The 21,816-nt window shown below is 49.6% G+C and overlaps 1 protein-coding gene across 21 annotated transcripts in view; it reads left to right on the top strand.

Moving 5' to 3' along the window:
• The window catches only part of LOC119372182 (Down syndrome cell adhesion molecule), a 212,355-nt gene extending 190,892 nt beyond the window's left edge, over positions 1–21,463 (top strand). For 20 of the 21 annotated variants that reach the window (XM_037642641.2, XM_037642645.2, XM_049419804.1 and 17 more), the window contains 8 exons: positions 2,507–2,577; positions 9,275–9,497; positions 11,067–11,165; positions 13,576–13,761; positions 15,027–15,179; positions 17,985–18,044; positions 18,906–19,033; positions 20,080–21,463. In XM_037642641.2, the coding sequence (XP_037498569.1) occupies positions 2,507–2,577; positions 9,275–9,497; positions 11,067–11,165; positions 13,576–13,761; positions 15,027–15,179; positions 17,985–18,044; positions 18,906–19,033; positions 20,080–20,142 (983 nt within the window). In that variant the 3' untranslated portion in view covers positions 20,143–21,463. The remainder of the gene's footprint in view (positions 1–2,506; positions 2,578–9,274; positions 9,498–11,066; positions 11,166–13,575; positions 13,762–15,026; positions 15,180–17,984; positions 18,045–18,905; positions 19,034–20,079) is intronic. The other variant, XM_037642651.2, reaches the window with a different exon arrangement.
• Positions 21,464–21,816: the final 353 nt, after the last annotated feature.

Raw genomic sequence — 21,816 nt, 5'->3', positions numbered from 1 at the left:
TTTTATCGAATTGACTTGTCATTTCACGTTGCCACATTTCATTTTTGCCTGGATATGAACGCATGACCTCACGTTCAGGCTCCGCCACCGGAACGTGAGTATAGCTATGCCGACTGCGTAGGCGCGCACTCACGCGGGGATAGAAAGAAAGAAAGGAAAAAAAGAAACAAAGAAGGAGAAAGATATAGTAGTTCAGGCACCCACACGCCAAGCTTCGCTTGCCGCCATTTTCGCGATAGATCAATGGCTCCGGAACTTTTTTTCATCTGACCGCACATTTTCATGCTTACGTGGGAAGCAGCGCACTTAGACAAGGCACGACAAAATATGAACATGAACCACGTAAACATGAACTATCACCAACTCGCCCAACTTTCAACTTTACTTAGCACATTTTTCAATTCGAACTCGCGATTTTCCCATATGCGACTACGTCAACATCGACAAACTGTCGCGGCTCGCGCATAGCGAGAGCATGGTGTGCATCCTGCAGCTGCTCGCCCGTGCGATGCACCGATGCAAGGCGAGACTTATCCCGACAGCTTTTCGCATTTGCAAGCGCTCACTGAACGGCTTACACTTGTCACGATAAGTTAAACAAATTAGGAGTTGTGTTGTTCAAGGTATCTCCTCCTTCAATTAATGTTTCTTTAGAACCAACACCACAAAGGAAAAGACGCGTTACTTAAAGGTGCCCTAAACCACCCAGAGGTCGAAATTTAGTTGCGATGTTGCACGAGTGTACAACTAACACGCAGCCGTCAGAATTTTTCGAAACGCTGCCGTAATAGCGGGTCTACTCTTCACGCGTTCAAATCATCCCAAGACAAGGGTTTTATTCCGCCATCAGAAGTACGGATCGTCACCGTCAGCTTCGGGCAATCCAAGGGGCCCACGATGCCGCAGGCAGGTACTCCCTGCCTGTTCCAACGTGGGAGCGGCCCGCAGGGGCGTCTCCTCCCTCGGTGTACAATAAAGTTATCTATCTATCTATCTACACGCGTTTCACGATCCAAAGACTCCCTCGCTCGTTTCGCTCTTTCCTTCGCTTTGCTCCGTTGGTCGGCTCGTCTCTCCTCCTGGTCGAGTGCTCCTCCTCACCGTGCGAGGAGGAAGAGCGGCGAGCGCACTTACATGCGGGCGGACAAACAGCAGGGGCGTAGCCAGGAGGGGGGGAGGGGGGCACCGGTCCCGTGCTCCCCCCCCCCTCGAAAAAAATTTCTGCCTACGCCATTGACAATGACGAGCAGAAAAGATGTTGACGTCACGGCGAACGCTGAGGGATATGAGGATTGCCGAGAGGTCCGGAGAGGAGAAGGGAATGTTTCTTGGAATTTGTGGGGCGCCCGCGGCGCGTGCCGCTGCCGCGTTTGGCATTGTTGATCTTGAGGGCATTTTCAACTCGGTCCGCGCGTTTACTTGAAATGTTAGAAAATTATCGGAGGTCGTTTAGGGGCCCGTTAAACAGTTTCCTAGGAAACTTTTTAACTATGGTATGTTTCCGAAACCCCCGGCGCATACTCGATATGTAGCGCGAAGTAAAAAGAAAACACGCACTCAAGCTCGCATTAGTTATCCACATCGCTTCGTGTGCAACATAAATCAGAACCGATTTGCGACACAATCCTTTGCTTTTTTCTTTTTTGTACAACATAACCGCGTTCTCGCTAACTTAACATCGCCGTACGGAGAATTTCAAGCGACAGATTGCACTCTGGCGCGCGCGCGCGCGCAGGTCGCGCATTTTTCAGTGGCGCTATCGTACCCTTCCTTCCAACACGATCTAAAGGATATTTGAAGAAATCGAGTACTCCTACCGCGGGAACTCGCACGGCTTTACAGATGATGCTTTCGCGGGCACGCGGTATACGAAAGCCGCACTCACAGCTCACTACAGCCGCAACTCGGTTTCTAAGGAAGCTCCGGAGGGGCGCAGGAAGATGGCTCTACTGCGCACGCGCACCTCCGCGTCCGTGTGCTCTCTGAGCATGCATGCACAGCTGTGACATTGTCACACCTCCTGTCTCATTGTGACAGGAGGTCCAACTAAAACTGTCTATTATCAAGCTGTGTTTACGGCTTTATTGTCTTCCGATCTCCGAATGACGTATGCTCTATACTGTTCACAACCATGTATGTATGTATGTATGTATGTATGTATGTATGTATGTATGTATGTATGTATGTATGTATGAGGTGATGGCATGCAGCTATGGGTTACGTGCTAAGCATGCACGAATTTGAACACGTGGGTCTGTTTTTCGACTTCAGCAAACTGCAACAAACAACGTATAGAGGCACTAGGGAAAACACTTCAGCTCAGGTATGACTACTTTACTACGACTAAACAGAAGGAGAGACTCGCAACACTGCAGGATCGTAGAACATTATGCAGTTCTTCTGCGCACACTTTTCTACTTCCAATGAAAAAAAAAAAGAGATCATGCAAATATGTCGGGCTATCGTATCTTTTCACTCGTGCGATGAACTCTCCTTTCTTCCGCAGAACCTGGCGCGCCTCCAATGAACGTGAAGTGCGAGGCGCTTGACACCAAGACGATCAAGGTCATCTGGGAGGTGAGCTCTGACTTGATCCAAGCTATGTGCATGAGTTGTACACGAATCCCGAGTTCTCACACACAAAACTGCACAGGGCAAAACATGATAAAACAAGTATCCTCAAGTAACATCTAGCTTCTTCAGACCATAGTCAGGACTCGCTGCTAAGCGTCGCTCACCACCGCAATGAGATGAGGACAGGAGGCGATAAATACGACGCTCCGTGCTTTTCGCCTCTTGTTCTCTGCTCTCCCGCTGTGAAATCACGCAGCTTTACAAACTAGCCGAGTCAAGTCCTAAATCAGAATCTTCGCGCTTTTTCAGTTTTTCACGCTGACAGGTGCATTACGAAGTATGTCAATCGCGGAAACTCATTTGTTATGCAAACTTCCGCTCGATGGATTTGAGGAAACGTGTTTGAGGTATTACCAGTGCTCTAACTTATCGTGATGCTCCGCACAAGAAACACGAAATGGAGTATCGCGGGAAGCAATAGCTCAATATGTACGGCTTCATGTCCTCCTGTTCGCAATGCACCGCCACAAGAACACTATCGTGTTATAGCGTAAACCGAAACTACAGAGCACTTCCTGCACTGACGACCCGCAGGAAATCAAAACGGCGTTTCGCGGCGATGGAAACTATGCGCCTGCGTTGTAGCACAAAAGGAATGAAAGAACAAGTGTTCCTGAGTTTAGTATGTGCGGTGTTGTGTACTTCCATTCGCAATGCGCCGCCACAGGAACACTACCCTGGTGCAGCGGAAACCGAAACTATAGAGCACTTTCTTCAACGAAGACCCGCAGGAAAGCGAAACAGCGTTTCGCGGCGATGGAAACTATGCGCCTGCATTGTAGCAGTCCACAGTAACAGGAATAAAAGAATAAGTGTCCCGGAGCTCAATGTGTGCGGCGTTGTCAACTTCCGTTCGCTGTGCGCCGCCACAGGAACACTACCGTGGTGTAGCGGAAACCAAAAAAAACTATACAGCACTTTCTTCAATGAGGACCCGCAGGAAATCAAAACGGCGTTTCGCGGCGATGAAAACTATGCGCCTGCGTTGTAGCACAAAAGGAATGAAAGAACAAGTGTTCCGGAGTTTAGTATGTACGGTGTTGTGTACTTCTCTTCGCAATGCGCCGCCACAGGAACACTACCCTGGTGTAGCGGAAACCGAAACTATGGAGCACTTTCTTCAACGAAGACCCGCAGGAAAGCGAAACAGCGTTTCGCGGCGATGGAAACTATGCGCCTGCATTGTAGCAGTCCACAGTAACAGGAATAAAAGAATAAGTGTCCCGGAGCTCAATGTGTGCGGCGTTGTCAACTTCCGTTCGCTGTGCGCCGCCACAGGAACACTACCGTGGTGTAGCGGAAACCAAAACTATACAGCACTTTCTTCAATGAGGACCCGCAGGAAATCAAAACGGCGTTTCGCGGCGATGAAAACTATGCGCCTGCGTTGTAGCACAAAAGGAATGAAAGAACAAGTGTTCCGGAGTTTAGTATGTACGGTGTTGTGTACTTCTCTTCGCAATGCGCCGCCACAGGAACACTACCCTGGTGTAGCGGAAACCGAAACTATGGAGCACTTTCTTCAACGAAGACCCGCAGGAAAGCGAAACAGCGTTTCGCGGCGATGGAAACTATGCGCCTGCATTGTAGCAGTCCACAGTAACAGGAATAAAAGAATAAGTGTCCCGGAGCTCAATGTGTGCGGCGTTGTCAACTTCCGTTCGCTATGCGCCGCCACAGGAACACTACCGTAATGTAGCGGAAACCAAAACTATAGAGCACTTTCTTCAATGAAGACCCGCAGGAAATCAAAACGGCGTTTCACGGCGATGAAAACTATGCGCCTGCGTTGTAGCACAAAAGGAATGAAAGAACAAGTGTTCCGGAGTTTAGTATGTACGGTGTTGTGTACTTCTCTTCGCAATGCGCCGCCACAGGAACACTACCCTGGTGCAGCGGAAACCGAAACTATAGAGCACTTTCTTCAACGAAGACCCGCAGGAAAGCGAAACAGCGTTTCGCGGCGATGGAAACTATGCGCCTGCATTGTAGCAGTCCACAGTAACAGGAATAAAACAATAAGTGTCCCGGAGCTCAATGTGTGCGGCGTTGTCAACTTCCGTTCGCTATGCGCCGCCACAAGAACACTACCGTAATGTAGCGGAAACCAAAACTATAGAGCACTTTCTTCAATGAAGACCCGCAGGAAATCAAAACGGCGTTTCACGGCGATGAAAACTATGCGCCTGCGTTGTAGCACAAAAGGAATGAAAGAACAAGTGTTCCGGAGTTTAGTATGTACGGTGTTGTGTACTTCTCTTCGCAATGCGCCGCCACAGGAACACTACCCTGGTGTAGCGGAAACCGAAACTATGGAGCACTTTCTTCAACGAAGACCCGCAGGAAAACGAAACAGCGTTTCGCGGCGATGGAAACTATGCGCCTGCGTTGTAGCAGTCCACAACAACAGTGATGAAAAAACAAGTGTTTCGGAGCTCAATGTATGCGGCGTTGTGTACTTCTGTTCGCGATGCGCCGCCACAGGAACACTACCGTGATGTAGCGGAAACCGAAACTTTGGAGCACTTTCTTCAGTGAAGACCCGCAGGACAGCGATACGGCGTTATGCGGCGATGGAATCTATGCGCCTGTGTTGTAGCAGTCCACAACAACAGGAATGAAAGAACAAATGTCCCGGAGCTCAATATGTGCGGCGTTGTCAACTTCCGTTCGCTATGCGCCGCCACAGGAACACTACCGTAATGTAGCGGAAACCAAAACTATAGAGCACTTTCTTCAATGAAGACCCGCAGGAAATCAAAACGCCGTTTCGCGGCGATGAAAACTGCGCCTGCGTTGTAGCAGTCCACAACAAGAGGGATGAAAAAACAAGTGTTCCGGAGCTCAATGTATGCGGCGTTGTGTACTTCTGTTCGCGATGCGCCGCCACAGGAACACTACCGTGATGTAGCGGAAACCGAAACTTTGGAGCACTTTCTTCAGTGAAGACCCGCAGGACAGCGATACGGCGTTATGCGGCGATGGAAACTATGCGCCTGTGTTGTAGCAGTCCACAACAACAGGAATGAAAGAACAAATGTCCCGGAGCTCAATATGTGCGGCGTTGTCAACTTCCGTTCGCTGTGCGCCGCCACAGGAACACTACAGTGGTGTAGCGGAAACCGAAACTATAGAGCACTTTAATGAAGACCCGCAGGAAAGCGAAACAGTGTTTCGCGGCGATGGAAACTATGCGCCTGCATTCTAGCTGTCCACAGTAACAGGAATAAAAGAATAAGTGTCCCGGAGCTCACTGTGTGCGGCGTTGTCAACTTCCGTTCGCTATGCGCCGCCACAGGAACACTACCGTAATGTAGCGGAAACCAAAACTATAGCACTTTCTTCAATGAAGACCCGCAGGAAATCAAAACGGCGTTTCGCGGCGATGAAAACTATGCGCCTGCGTTGTAGCAGTCCACAACAACAGGGATGAAAAAACAAGTGTTCCGGAGCTCAATGTATGTGGCGTTGTGTACTTCTGTTCGCGATGCGCCGCCACAGGAACACTACCGTGATGTAGCGGAAACCGAAACTTTGGAGCACTTCCTTCAGTGAAGACCCGCAGGACAGCGATACGGCGTTATGCGGCGATGGAAACTATGCGCCTGTGTTGTAGCAGTCCACAACAGGAATGAAAGAACAAATGTCCCGGAGCTCAATATGTGCGGCGTTGTGTACTTCTGTTCGCGATGCGCCGCCGCAGGAATACTACAGTGTTGAAGCCTAAACCGAAACTATCAAGCACTTTCTCAAGTGAAGATCCGCAGGACAGCGAAACGGCGTTATACGGCGATGGAAACTATGCGCCTGTGTTGTAGCAGTCCACAGTAACAGGAATGAAAAAATAAGTGGCCCGGAGCTCAATATGTGCGGCGTTGTCAACTTCCGCTCGCTGTGCGCCGCCACAGGAACACTACCGTGATGTAGCGGAAACAGAAACTATAAAGCGCTTTCTTTAATGAAGACCCGCAGGAAAGCGAAACAGCGTTTCGCGGCGATGGAAACTATGCGCCTACATTGTAGCTGTCCACAGTAACAGGAATAAAAGAATAAGTGTCCCGGAGCTCAATGTGTGCGGCGTTGTCAACTTCCGTTCGCTATGCGCCGCCACAGGAACACTACCGTAATGTAGCGGAAACCAAAACTATAGAGCACTTTCTTCAATGAAGACCCGCAGGAAATCAAAACGGCGTTTCGCGGCGATGAAAACTATGCGCGTGCGTTGTACCGGTGCACAACAACAGGAATGAAATAACAAATGTCCCAGAGCTCAATATGTGCGGCACTGTGTACTTCTGTTCGCGATGCGCCGCCGCAGGAATACTACCGTGTTGAAGCTTAAACCGAAACTATGAAGCGCTTTCTCAAGTGAAGATCCGCAGGACAGCGAAACGGCGTTTCGCGGCGATGAAAACTATGCGCCTGCGTTGAAGCAGTCCAACGCAACAGGGATGAAAAAACAAGTGTTCCGGAGCTCAATGTGTGCAGCGTTGTGTACTTCTGTTCGCGATGCGCCGCCACAGGAGTACTACCGTGATGTAGCGGAAACCGAAACTTTGGAGCACTTTCTTCAGTGAAGACCCGCAGGACAGCGAAACGGCGTTATGCGGCGATGGAAACTATGCGCCTCCGTTGTAGCAGTCCAACGCAACAGGGATGAAAAAACAAGTGTTCCGGAGCTCAATGTGTGCGGCGTTGTGTACTTCTGTTCGCGATGCGCCGCCACAGGAACACTACCGTGATGTAGCGGAAACCGAAACTTTGGAGCACTTTCTTCAGTGAAGACCCGCAGGACAGCGAAACGGCGTTATGCGGCGATGGAAACTATGCGCCTGCGTTGTAGCAGTCCACAACAACAGGAATGAAAGAACAAATGTCCCGGAGCTCAATATGTGCGGCGTTGTGTACTTCTGTTCGCGATGCGCCGCCGCAGGAATACTAGCGTGTTGAAGCCTAAACCGAAACTATGAAGCACTTCTATGAAGACCCGCAGGAAAGCGAAACGGCGTTTCGCGGCGATGAAAACTATGCGCCTGCGTTGTAGCAGTCCACAAAAAACACGGATGAAAAACCAAGTGTTCCGGAGCTCAATGTGTGCGGCGTTGTGTACTTCTGTTCGCGATGCGCCGCCACAGGAACACTACCGTGGTGTAGAAGAAACCGAAACTATGAAGCACTTTTTTTAATGAAGACCTTAGGAAGGCGAGAAGCGGATATTGAGCGTCTGCCTCATCGCATTACGCCGCCAATTGAATGGCGAAAAGTGTCGCGGAAGCACGGAAAGTGGGTTTTGGGTCTCTCCATTCGCGATGCAGAACTTTAGAGAGACAAGGGTAGTGCAGCGGAAACCAAAACGATAACCGAGGCCTCCGCGATGAGCACCGCCACAAACTGGGCGCTGGCGGAGCGAATCGCAGAGACGACGCTATGACTTACTTCACCGATGAACACCTGCAGAAAATCGAAATCGTGTTTCGGGAGACCGGCAATTGTGCCGAGCATCTCGTAGTGCATTGCAACAACAATGGAAAAGCATTGCGGGCGCACGAAATGTGCGGTTTTGCGACGTATTCCCATTCACGATGCGAGTGGAGCGGAAACCGAAACTATAGATTGCTTTACGCAATGAAGACCCGCAGGAAAGCGAAACTGATCTTCGTGGCATGGGAAAGTGCACCTACGTTTCGTCAGTGCAACCGTAATAGGAATGCAAGAGCAGGCATCGCGTAAGCAGGAATGTGCGTCTTTGCATCTTCCCATTCGCGGTGCTCTACTGCAGGAGTGCAAGCAAAGTTTAGCAGAAACCGAAACTATAAGGTACTCTTCTCGATGAATACTTGCAGGAAAGCGAATGAGGGTTTTACGCTTACAGCAGCATAGCGTGCACCTTATTGCAGATGTCTTTCTATTCGATATACACCGCTACGAAGTGTGGCGGATACTGAAACGTAAGGGGCCTTCTGCGAATTGCCATTACATGACACGCATTGACAGCAGCACGAAACTGAGTTATGGAAACCAAAAGGATATTTTAGTGCAACTCGAAAAGGCGAATTCAGAGGAAGCAACAGACATAGGGACGAGCGCGAACTTACAGAAAGTTGCTCTGTGAAGTTGCGCTGTGACTTGCGAATGAAAGTTGTGCTGTGCTTCACAGAGCAGATTATCGAGCTTGAAAAAGGTTCGTCACCCTACATGCGTCCTGGCTAGTTGTACTGAGAAGCTAACTGAATCAGTAAAAAAGCAGGCTTTTCAACGAGAGTGTTAATAAGAAAAACTACAAGACGTTCACAGTAATACGATAAGTAGAGTGCTCAAGAATTCAAATTTAACATCAGACCCTTTGGTATAATGACCGGTATGAGCAATTGCTCAAGATAACCGCATCATGTCGCTACGAATCCGGTCACTAATATATTATTGTTGGATCTCATGTAAGTGTTGCGGAATCCAAAACTATTAGCGACTTCCGAAGTGAGGCAAGGCAGGACCGCTAAAAGCAGTGCCGCGAAAACCGAAACTAGGCATCTGATTTGCCTCTTCGAGATGTTCCGCTGCATGAGTACAAAAAGGAATATCACTGAAACCGAAACTATACGCGTCTGCGCCGTGTACAATGTATGCTTGCCGCTCGACGCAGGCGCCGCCAGCGGACAAGCTGAACGGCGAGCTCCGTGGCTACTCCGTCAGCTACCGGCTGGAAGGAACGCCCTTCAGCCACGAGACAGTCAACAGGAACGCCAAGCAGAAGGTGTTCACTGGCCTGCAGGCCGCCTCCGTCTACACCTTCTCCGTGAAGGCCTTCAACGACGTTGACTCGGGACCGGCCTCCGAGGAAGTCTCCTGCACTACGCTTAACGGAGGTGGGTCCTAACAGCGAAACGCGCGCGCAGGCTACAGGTGTTAGGCGAGTAGTCTTAAATGTAGCATAGTAATGCTCATATATTATAGGGTGAGCCTATACCCTTCCGGGAACCGAAGCGAGTTTTCATTTCTCAGAACATGTCCTTAAAATCTTCGCTACAGTTCGAACAACTTCGTTGGACGCTGTAGCCCACAGACTTGCGGTGCACGGTATATAGCCCAGTAGTTGTCTTTATTTGCACAGCCACTACATGAAGTAAACCGCTTTTTCCCTATCGTATTCTACTTGCATACAGATACAGAAGTAGCTTTGGTGTTTTGGAGTTCGAAACATTGTTTCGCTTGAATCAAAATGTGTTTTTGGTATAGGCAAAGTTCTGATTCGTAGCAAGGAAACCTCTGCTCTGAGCACTAACCAATTGCGGTTTCGCAGGTACCGAAATATGAGCCACACGAAACGGTGCACTTTAAAATATTCTTGCGTTTACTATTTATTGCATCGTGCATCGATTTAAAGGGACGCTAAAGAGAAAACCGTTTTCTCTCGTATTAAAAAAAAATTGCTCTTTCGCAATACCAAAATCACCACGCTTGCAGCGATAAGACGCGTGGTAAGCGAGAGAACGCACAAAGATAAAATAGGGGCGGCGACGCGACCTTCAAGTTCTCTCACCAATCGCCGTAACGCCATAGGTTTTGACGGCGCCTGCGTAGTTCCTAATGGGCAAAAATGAAATACATTGTCCTGTGAGGTAGCCAGAGACTTAGCATACGAAGTTCCGGGAAATTTCGTTAAGCCAATGTCGCCAGAACACGAAAAATACACTGAAATCAGTGACATCACGGGTGGATATTTCGGCGCGAAATTTAAGAAATTTTAACCTCGATTTTGTCCTTTATTATTAAAGTATTATGGTGAAATTACCGACATTAGAGTTTTCAGGGTAACATGTATTAATCTATACCGATTCACTGTTTCACTTTATAGCGTACCTTTATCTTGGCCGCGTTCTAAGAGTCGTCGGCAACGCCACTTCGTCGACCTTGTCTTCGCTCACTCGTCCAGACGCCGATGTAGGGTAGAATTCTAGCGGCGATGCCGCAAGGTCATCGCAGCCAGCATAACTATACCCGTGGGCATAGGCGTGCGCAGGGTTCCCCATCGGGGGGGGGGGGGGGGGCGAAGGTTCATCGCAGCACCCCCCCCCCACACACTATAAGTCAATGTATGGAGCAGATTTCGCCCCCCCCCCCCCCCTTAGGTGACTACAAGGTTCAATGTACGGGGCAGATTTCGTGCCCCCCTCTTAGGTGATTAGAGGGGGCTGCCGCCCTCCCTGCCTCCCTCCCCCTTTGCGCATGCCTATGCCCGTGGGGACGACAAGAAGCCAGCAGCGGCCGTCTAGCTTAACCTGTCTCTTCTCGCGGCTCCGAGCGCTCAGGCGTCGTGATACCTTGCATGTGTGAACGCAAACTGCTAATTATTTCTTGCTAATTAGTTCCGTAGCGCTGTCCTCGGAGTACCTCGCGCACGCAAGTTTGTGTGAGCACAATTGTCCCACCTGCAGACCCACCGGCGGTACCGAGCCTGCGAGTGACCGGCATCACTTCGTCCTCCGTCAGCCTCAACTGGAACACCCTGCAGAGCCCGGCATCGCCTGTCATCCGTGAGTACGAAATTCACTGTCCAACATTCGTGAAGGGAGGTCGGCTACCTTTCTAGAAGCGCATACACAGGTCAATGATGCTGAAATCACTGAACTAACCCATTCGCTGTGATGTTTACCTCGAAGAGCTCCTACTGAAAAGACAACACAATCGCCGAATATCAGCTCAAAGGGCGTACTGCGGCGGAAAAAAACAGTATGCAAGACTTTTCGGAAGTAGACACAGAACTTATCTGCGCATGCGCTGGTAAGTTTTGCGTACCTTTTCTTTTCCGCCGCAGTACGCCCTTAAAGTTGATAGTCGGTGCTCTCGTGTCGATGTTCGCACGCCTTACCTTCTATGAAACCGTTAAGCGCACGAAGACGGGAACGAAAAGACGACACAATCGTCTTCTTGTTCCCAGGGCTGGGCAGAGATACTCAGAAAAGTATTCCAGAATACAGATATCGAAATACATGAACTGGAAGCCTAAAATACAGATACTGAGATACATTTGCTTTTAACGTAACGGGATATTTCGGAGATACTTTCGCAATAAGACGACAAAAGTATTCCGGAATACAGTTACAGCGATACAGATACTGGAATACTTTTTTTTATTTGAAGGATGCTCATACTACGCAAAGACACTTATTAGTGCAGCATAATGTTGTAATTAAAGTTACAGTGCATCGAAACGTTCAGTTCATTTATTTATTTATTACAGTACCCTCAGCGCCATTAAGACATTGCAGGGGAGGGGGTGGACAAAGTACATAATTAGCAATAATGACATAATTACAAGTATCAGTTGCAATAAAAATACACTATTTCACAGCAACAGTAACAAGGATTGGACAGCGAAATCGACATACTTGGCGAACAAACTAAGCTATGCTAGAAATAGCACACTTTAAGCAAATCACTCGAACCACTAATGAACGCCAGTGAATTGAGAAAAAGTATGCATTTACTTTGCACATAAGATCTGCTTTGCTGAGAAGGTTACTGCGTGAGCATCTCAAATAGGCAGTCTTCTAACAGCGTCGGTTCAGCCTCAGCACAAGACTCACGAAAGAAAAAAAGTCGAAAGAAAAAAGCCGGATTGCCCTGCAGCGGGGCGATATCTCTTCTCGGCTCATCTAGATACTCAAACGCTTCTGCCCTCACTTGGGTTGTTCTGACTGTTCAGAATCCGAAGTCTGTCCCCATCTTCGGAATCCTAAGCCGTCTGACCCTATCGGCTTCAATGAAGCTGTCACCACCACCGACGCTACCAGCACCCATTTCGGAAAGTCGCAACAGGCGAAGTCGGCTCCGGCGGTGGGGGAGCCTGCTACCACAAAAGACCATTTCACGCATGTAATCAATTAGGAACGCACCCTGACATTGGAGAGGTGGCTGAAAGCGCGTCAAAGATAGCCATCTAGTCTCTTCCGCCGCGACTACGGGAACTGCTTTCGGAAGTGCCGCCGCTTTGAGAACTGAATGCACGCGAAGCATTGCAAAGCCTGTTCCAAGGCGGTATCCGCGCGGGGGGTCGCGAAGTAATAGCTTGCCACCTGAAAAAAAATTAGGCGTGCTGCACTGACCTTGAGATACAGCGACTTTCGTCGGCAGAGGGCTACAACACTGCCCCCACGATTCTACCATCTGCGGCGTCGCGCGCTTTACCACGTGGACCATTCTGTGCTTGAGCGGAAACCATCGCCGCCCTATCTGTCGGCGACTGGCGGCGCGCCTTTGCTTTTCTTGGTACAAAAAAGAAAAAAAAAACGCCATTCCCCCATTGGAAACACGCCTCAACTCATTTCCGACACAAAAAAACAATGTAACGAGATACCCGTGTCCAGCATAGTATCGCGATACAGGCGATACATCGTAAATGTATTTCACTACTGAGATACAAATACATTTTTCAAATGTATCTCGATATAGAAATACAGATACTCAAAAGTATCTCTGAAATACTATCGCGATACTCTTGTATCGCGATATGCCCAGCCCTGCTTGTTCCCATCTTCGTGCTCTTAACGGTTTCATAATGTCAGTGTACCAACGAGCTCGGACCCAGTCTATGATTCAGTATATTACCTTCTATTCTCGGCGCTGTCGTCGTGTTGTCTGAACTGCTATACAACTGGGGCTGCGATGCCTGCGATTTTGCGCGGTGATGCGGACTTGGCTTTCAAAAGCGCATCCCTGTTGCTGCATGCAAGCGCGGTACTTGTGTGCTGCACGAGAAACGACGGTGGATTGGCCTGCCAAAGAGTCCGTACATTGTCTCACTTTGACTACTGTAAAGAGAGGTCATGCACCATTCGCAGTTCATCGTGACCCAGAAACTCCTTTCTTATGCTGGTCATTTCGTTGTAGAGGTTTCCGAGTGAATAGTACGTGTGTGTCTGCAAATGGGACGACGTTTCGCAGAGTACCTGGTGCAGTACGGTACGGACGAAGAGGACAAGGCGGACCTGCACATTCCGGGCAACAAGGACACCGTGACGCTGAGGGACCTTCGGGCCGGAACACGCTACAACTTCCGGCTGGCCGCATACAACATGTACGGCCGAGGGGACTTTTCGCACAACCTGCCCGCCGTCACACACCTCTCGGGTGAGCCTCGCTGTCTCTAGCAATGCTGGCGTACGGCGACTCCCTTATGGTCGCAAGTCGACTTCAGCTCGAATCCGCGGCTGTATTTAGCGTCAAGAGAGTGAACAAGCGCGAGAGAAAAAAACTCGCAGGGTCCCTTATGCATTTCCCTAAGACGACTTGAAGGCGAGAGACATCTTATTTTCTTTTTCTTCTCAGTCGATGTATTCCCGCCCCCTTCCGAAAGCTTTCTGCACCTAAAGTGGTTTTCCACTGTCTCCAGGTTCGGAGGCACCTCACCTGGTTTTGTACTGCCTCCGTGATCGCCCACCTTTGACCAAGCTACGATGCCATGTGATGAAGTCATGTGACGTCACGTCACGAATCTTGACGCTGTGTGATGTCATGATGACGTCATCACGTGATGATGACTTTTTGCATCGCTCGTGTTGACGCCGCCGGGAACGCCGGTTAATTTTCGCGTTTGATAAGGCATCTAAGGCTCTTGCCTTAAAAAAGGCTGAATCATTGTATAATCCCCCTTATTCACGTAATTATCGTGGTCAGTAGCATGATGCCACCATACAGCCATATCGTCGTCTCGTCTGCTGCGGAATATCACTGAATGATATTGTGCTGAAGCGCTGGTGACTGAACTAAGCATACAGTAGAGGTAGATGATTAGACTACTCGCATTTCTAGGGATTCCTCGCAAATAACACAAGCACGACCTTATAATCAGACACGCTGAAGTGCTTTGTAAAACATTTGAATTACCGGCTCAAAACATACAGACAGGTGTATTTTGGCTTCAAGAATGAAGGAAAAGCTGAAATCTGCGCCTTAACTCACGAAACGCGCGAAGTACATCTAACATCCCGCAAAACACGGTATTGCCTTCAATTAAACTATCGTGTGAACCAATACCGGGCACTGAAAAGTGAATGTGCTCTAAGAAAAAAAAGGAAAAATAGCATGTGTTACTCTTTTCGATGGGTCGTGACTTGCTACGCATATGACTCTAATTAGAGAGACACGATGATTCTCTTGCGGGTCTCATGACTCCCAAAAGAGAGTACAATGGTAATCAAAGGGAGTGCACGTGTCTCTGTAAAGAGAGTCATATACGTGACAAGTCTGGACTGACAAAAAAAGAGTCGAAGGACTCTTTTTTTTTCTTAGTGTGAGGTGACAGTAAGTTTGCAATGGATTTCCTTTCACAACCAAAGCCCATGTTTCTCTTAAATGATACCGCAATTTCCTTTCCTCTTTCTCTGTGTGGTCAGACGGCCGGTCGCTGCAGGTGACGACCGAGAGTGAAGTTCCCTTCTACTACCGCACCTACTTCGTGGTGCCCGTGGCTGCATCCTTCACCGTCATCATCACGGCCGTGGTCATCGCGTGGGCGTGCCTCAAGAGGGCCACCATCATACAGAAGAGTAAGCATCGCTTCCTTACACCCGCATGAGGTACCTTCACGTTACACGCGACGACAACGGGATAAAACCGAGAGGGCACAAAGGCCTAGTGGGGAAAACGGGACGCATAGTCTAAACACGAATAGTCGGAGCCGTGCACGACCTTTAACCCCGTTGGTGATTCTGTTGAAGAAGATGAGTGGGGTTCGGTGTGCACAATAACTGTCTATCGAAGGAGGAGAAACTGCGCTCTCTCGGGCGTCGTAATAACGCCACGGAATCGGAGAGAGATTCTTTATTTGGGAAAATTAGGTGAAGAGTGGGGGTAAATGACGCAGTAACTGTCTCTCAGGCGAGGACACCACAACCGCGACACCTGGGGGAAAGGGGAGAAAAGTATAGGAGAAGTTAGAGTGGAGGAGGAGGCCTGGGGGAGTTAAACACATCACTGGGGGAGAGGGGAAAAAAAGAAAGAAAAAAGAAACATGAGTTAGACACATGACTGGGGGGAGAGGGAAAAAAGATGGTTGGTTGATCCCTCCGTCATAGGAATCGGTATAACACGAAAGTGAAGCGTGTCGTCACAGAAGTAGTTGATTATTACAGTGCATTGGTGTATGAGAGCTTGTATAATGTCTATCGTTGTTTGGCAGATATAGCACCGCCTAATGTGGAAGCACCCATGTTGACGCCTAGTGGCACATCTCCGTACCGACGACAAACGCCCACGACCATTATTTAGCTGAAGTTAACATATACGTGGACTCCGCATACGGTGAATCCAGCTCAAAGATGCCATCAACAAGCACATAATAAACACTAATGCTCGATATGCACTCCTTCAAAGCGTCGCGAAATGCGAAGAGAAACGCTACGCGCGTCGTGTCTTCCCTCTATTTTTTTATAGCCTGGCCGTTACTTCTCTCAGGGCGAGCAAAGAACGCGCTGCGACAGCCAGGCGAGCGTCGGAGAGCTATTTGTCGATATGGATGGATGCTATGAGCGAGGCTTGCGCTAAAACCGCCACCTCACGGTCTGTTAAAGCGTTTACGAAATTAAACTTGTATGACGGTCGTTGCAACGGCTCGTTTTTTGTTTGTTTGTTTTTTTCGAGCCTGCTGGTACAGATGTCACCGCCCCGTTATAAAGGGGACGCTCATAGCATCCGTCTATCCAAGATCACTGTGAGAGGCAAGTGTGAAAGATAAAAGGCGCGTTCATGTCGCCTCCGTAATGTCAATAAAGCAAAAAAAAAAAAAAAATTGGCGGTAGCTCAGTGGGCTAAACGCCCGCCAGCCGTTATCGCGGACCGTGAGGTCATGGGTTCGATTCCCGCCAACGGAACTTTTTCTTATTGTTTTTTTATTTGCCATCTGATGTCATTTATTTTGCTGACGTACTTCCGTGACGGAAATACGTCATGGAAGTCTTGGTGGACCCCGGCATAAAACACTTTCGTGTTAAAAAAAGAAACACGGAAGTTCCGTCTGTTGGGGGCTTGGTCGGCGTGGTTCAGAGAAGACGGTCGGCCAGTTGCGCGGCCTCGATGTAGTTGAGGACCGCGCGCAGGGCAGGGCGCACGCGATGGGCTGATCCTACCGGGTGCAGAATGTCATCCACCGTGGCAGACGAAAGTCCCAGCTGCTTGAAGGCACGCGCGAGCGCTTCGCGGTGGGTGGAGAGGGCGGAGCAGTCTCTCGAAGAGAACACCTCAACCGATACACAAACGGGGAAGGGGATGAAAAAGGCACAGAGAAAGGGTAAGACAGAAGGGCAAGGCTCGCGGCAAAGAACAAGCAGCAGCGCTCTAGTCTCCGTGGTGAGCTGGTTTTAAAGCCGCTAGCCAAGGCCGGCGGCATCGATGAAGGAGAAAAGGGCAGGAAGGGCGTTGCGGCGACGGTCGTCGCATCCGGTAGGAAAGAGGTTGTCCTCGAGTGTCTCGCAGGGCAGGCCGAGAAGACGGTAGCGGGTGGCTAGCTGCTTCCTTTCAGAGGCATGATGTTGGGCACTCGCACAGCAGGTGAAAAAGCGTTACAAAGCGCGCCGCAGTCACTGGAAGCAGACGACGGAGCTCCCCGCAGCCGCTATTTCCGCTCCTCGGTCCATGCAGAGCCATTTTTGACCCCGCTGCGCATGGGCAACGCGACCACTTGCTAGGCGAAGGTGACACCGACTTTATGATGACGCTCGCTTGGCATGGCGCGGCGGAAAGAGATACGCCACTTGCCTGTTATGGAACCTGATGGAGACGCACTGTAAGAAAAAAATCGAGCATTTGGGGAGTATTTCTGCCACTTAACTATAATCATCATCTACCTCGCGTAATATCCTTGTGTTATTACCGCGGTCCCGGCTTTCCCCGGTCACGAACGGTGCGCGCGCTATCAGCGTGACATAGCATTCTTGGCATGAAATTGGCGAGAGCCGAGTTTTCAAGAAAGGAAACGCGACCAAACCAGATGACGACCCTATAGTTGTGTGGCAGAAATAGTCTCCAAATACTGTTTTTTCCCCTAGAGAGTGTATATACCCCGAAATACTCTTTCGACAGCCCGATAACAAGTGCGAGGCCGCAGAAAAGTATCAGCCGGTGTTCTCTCGCTGAAATTCTGCGATTTGAAGAATAATTGGGCCGCGGCAAATGGTTTGCACCCTATAGCTATAAAAAGGGTTTTACGGACTCAAAACATAAAAGCCGGACGCAGTGAACGGATTAATCGTTCGTCGCGAGGCGTGCCAATATACAAAAAAAAGTGCCGTGTTCGCGCTCAATCAGGTTTGCCACATTTGTGACTCACGGCTCGACCCCGATGTGTGCATTTCCAGACGCATACCTGCAAGTATACGGTTCCTCCGAATACTACGGCGACTGTAAGCTACCCCCAGGTAAGGAACGAACGACCGCAGTATCAGCAGCTAACTGCCTGTCGCCACGACTGCACACGCTTCGAGGAGGCTCTATTGACAATTAGTCTCTGTCCGGCTTCACCACACTAACCGCCACTAACCCGCTCGAAGCTTGGAAAGTCATCGCTCGCCTCGGCGACTAACCCTGAACGAACGCTTCTACTAGTTCACCGCTTACTAACACGCATCTTCACGCCTATAGTTCTTCCTGCTGTCTGCACCAACTTTACAACCTCCTCAGTGCTGTTTCTATAGTTGGCCATCGCACTTTCTGGGCTAAAACAACTGTGTTACGAGGTTATTCTGCGTACGCTTCATCTCTTTCTGTCCTCATCATCATCACTCTTTTACTACCTTTACATATTAACAGCACAACTGTTTTTGCTTGAGTTCCAGCTGTGGCTGGCGACCGTTCAAAACTCGGTGCTGCTGTGCAAAGCGAAGTGGAATCATATCGTAGCCATTTATGGCGCGGGAAAAGGAAGTGAGGTTGAGGAGTGATGCGAGGGTGAGGGGATGGAGAGGAAGAGGGGGAAAGGGTAAAGCATAGCATAGCCATGTATAGTATAGTAGAGCAAAGGGGGGTGGGAAAGAAAAGTTGATGTGAGTGATTTGAGGGTCAGCAGGAGGGCGATAGGGTAAAGCATAGCACAGCTATATGGGGCGGGAAAGATAAGTGAGGGTGAGAAGTGACGCGAAGGTGAAAAGAAGGAGGGCAAGCCACCAGATCCATTCTTTCCTCAGTCTCCGCACGACTAATCCGTAGCTGCCTCAATTTTATTTTTTCCGGGCTGTCCTTCAGGCCACGAAGATCTTTTATCTACTGTCACCTTGGCGCAGGCACCCCGCTGGTGAGCCAGTACGCCCGCGGTTCGTACGCGCCCACCATGGAGCACGGCCGGAACAGCCAGAACACGGAGGAGGCCTACGACATCCCCTGGGACGGGCCACCCACACGCACCGGAATGGTGAGCGCCGATATCCACAGTACAGTCATGGTGTACAATTGAAATGCGAACAAGTTGGGCGAACGCGTTCTTTCGTTCTTGATTCCGCCTGTACGCGTATTGCGAGTGCGATTTCGGCTTGCGCGCTTAAGGTGAGGCCCGGACGAACCTTTCGCAACCCCATAATTAGTGGTCCGAGATAGCGCTCTCCAGGAACCAGCCGCGAGGCCTAATCCACTTCTTGTTCGCGTCTAACGTGCATCGCATGTGCCGAGATGAGTCATTAGGTTGCTGCTGAATAGAACGTCCACGGATTCGCGGCACGTTGCATGCCAGCGAAAAGCGCAAACGCAATGTTGATCGGCAAGCTTGTCAGTCAGCTAGGAGTGAGTGAGTGAGTGTGCCTGACAGACTTTGTCACAGCAATGCTCTCGACAGCAGACGGCTCGCCACTAGACGGCGCAGACGGCACAGGTATACGGACGGCAGTGGTAGTCCGTATACTTTGCTCACGGGTGTAGGTTACTCCGATTTAACAGCCGTAGCGCGTTTTCAAAGAAAGCAGCATCCCTCTAGAGCACTTTAGTATTGTTTCTCATTAGTCTCATTAGCTTCGGAGCTCGCAACGCGCATACCACACGTCACATCATTGCGTACATGAACACATGATTCGAACACCGCTTAGGCGAGCCTATGTACTGCTGACGGCCGGAGCACGCTTACGAAAGTGTCGCATTGAAAGTGTAAAGCGCGAGACAGACGGTACGATTTTCCATGCGATGCGACGGTCGGCGCGGCGGTGCGGCAGCTGGAGTGGTGACCTTTCATAGCATCAGACAGCCACCATTCTGGCTGCCGCACCGCCGCGTCGGACGTCGCATCGGAAGGAAAATCGTACCGTCTGCCTCGGCCTTAACGCTTTTCACTAGCTGTAGCCGTTTCCACATTCCTATGGACACCACACCTATCCGTATGTAATCAACATCCAAGAGTTATCGCTAGTTTCACGTGCGCATTAAATAGTAGGCGAGTGACTAACCTGCCACATCACCTTTCTCCTCACGCAGATCAACGACGGCATCGGCAGTTACGCTAGGCTCAAGACGCAGGGAAAGCGCAATATCGTGTAGACAACTACCGGAACAACAGCCACGGGCAGCTATGGAAGCACGGCTGCGCACGCAAAGCCCGGCTTCCCTGCAGCACATCGCCGAGTCCAGCGACCACAACGAGTGTTTATCTTTTGCGCATGGGTCGCGTACACGCTCTGTCAAAAAGTACGCTGGCTACTCTGCGTGCGACCGCCAAGCTGAGTGCAGGTTATTTAAAAGAAGTCGCATGTCACGAATTTCAGCCGCCATGCAGATTGAGAAACTTGCACACTCATTATCGCTACATGCCTCCGTAGGAGTTAGCATCAGATTTGTTCCATCACGTAACATGGCGAAGCCACAGAGCAGCCCGCATAGTTCTGACAAGAGCCTGTACGCATTGTATGTGGAAGTACCTGGATTGTGGGTCCAGCACTGTCTTTTTTTGTTTTTTTTTCTTCCTACGCATTTGTTTCTTTCTCATCATCAACCGTAGGTATGCTCTATCTGTAAGATATCGCATGAACGGGTCACCGGCCTCAAACTGTAGCGTCTTCCCGAAATTGTGTCGGGAAGCAGACGGCTCGGCCCTGTGTTATCGCACGTTTTGTTCTGGTCAGCGATGTATCCCTTTACTTAGCCATAATAGTATTCAGAATTGTGTGATATCTTTCACACGCAATCCAGGCCCGCCATGTACTTCGAAAATTTTTTTCATTCGTGTTCATTCGGATCTCCAGGATACCAAGGTAAGTATTTCGAGCATGCCCTGAGAATAAGGGGCCCCAGTCGCGTTATACGGCAAAAGCGTTCGATGGAATGCGCGATTGTAACGTAGTCTCCGAGAACCACGACGCTTGCTGGGGATCTCGGAGGCAGGGACACCCGCTTAGCGATTCGTAAGGAGGTGTGCGAGATAGCGTCACCTGGTGCTGTTTTGTGACGTGCTGTCATAACTGCTTCTAGAAGGATGTTCCGCAAAGACGGGTTGGAATCTGGAGGCTTTTGTCGGGCAGCGCTTCTTGTCACCTGTCACAATCTCGCGTTCCATCGACTCGCTTCAGCCACAAATATTGTATAAGTTCAGTGAATTAGCACTTTTTGGACATTTAATATTTATGGTCATCACTCTATCCGATAACGTAGCTGGTCTGCGTTCGGTAGTCGTGAATGCTACCTTGTTTTCAGAGGTCAACCGGAGATGTGTCTGTCTTAGGCCTAACTTCACCTAGTCTTAGGCCTAAGCTTAGACAAAAGTCAAGCCGGGGCTCTGCTGTGGCCCTCAGATTTCACGAGCGTGTTTCCCGTGTCAGGAGTGCAGCGGAACTGAGCGAGCCGTGTTGCAACGGCGTGTGTGTGTGTTCATTGAAAAAAAAACAAACCCAATCACATTAACCAACATTATGATAGTCACACCCAGTCAGACATTCACAATGACTGACAAACCTTTCGTAAATATGCTTCATGAGCAGCTAAGTGGCATTTGTGGTATGTGTTCGTGAGTATTGATTGCGGACTACACGGTATGCGTGAACGGAACGTACTGAATGTGTCGATTGCGTGGAATGTGTTAAAGCGTCTCTTAATTTCATTGGAATGTAGAAAGACATGAAGATAGATTTTAGAACTGTTATCAGCAAATACCTGTGCTATCTCAAGTTAGCACTTATTCCAGAACTGTACACCATTGGTACACCCATAACTTAATGTGCC

Source organism: Rhipicephalus sanguineus, chromosome 10, assembly GCF_013339695.2.
Source record: "Rhipicephalus sanguineus isolate Rsan-2018 chromosome 10, BIME_Rsan_1.4, whole genome shotgun sequence".
Classification (NCBI taxonomy): Eukaryota; Metazoa; Arthropoda; class Arachnida; order Ixodida; family Ixodidae; genus Rhipicephalus; species Rhipicephalus sanguineus.
Note: the sequence above shows the minus strand (reverse complement) of the source record. Positions and strands in the feature narration are given on the sequence as shown.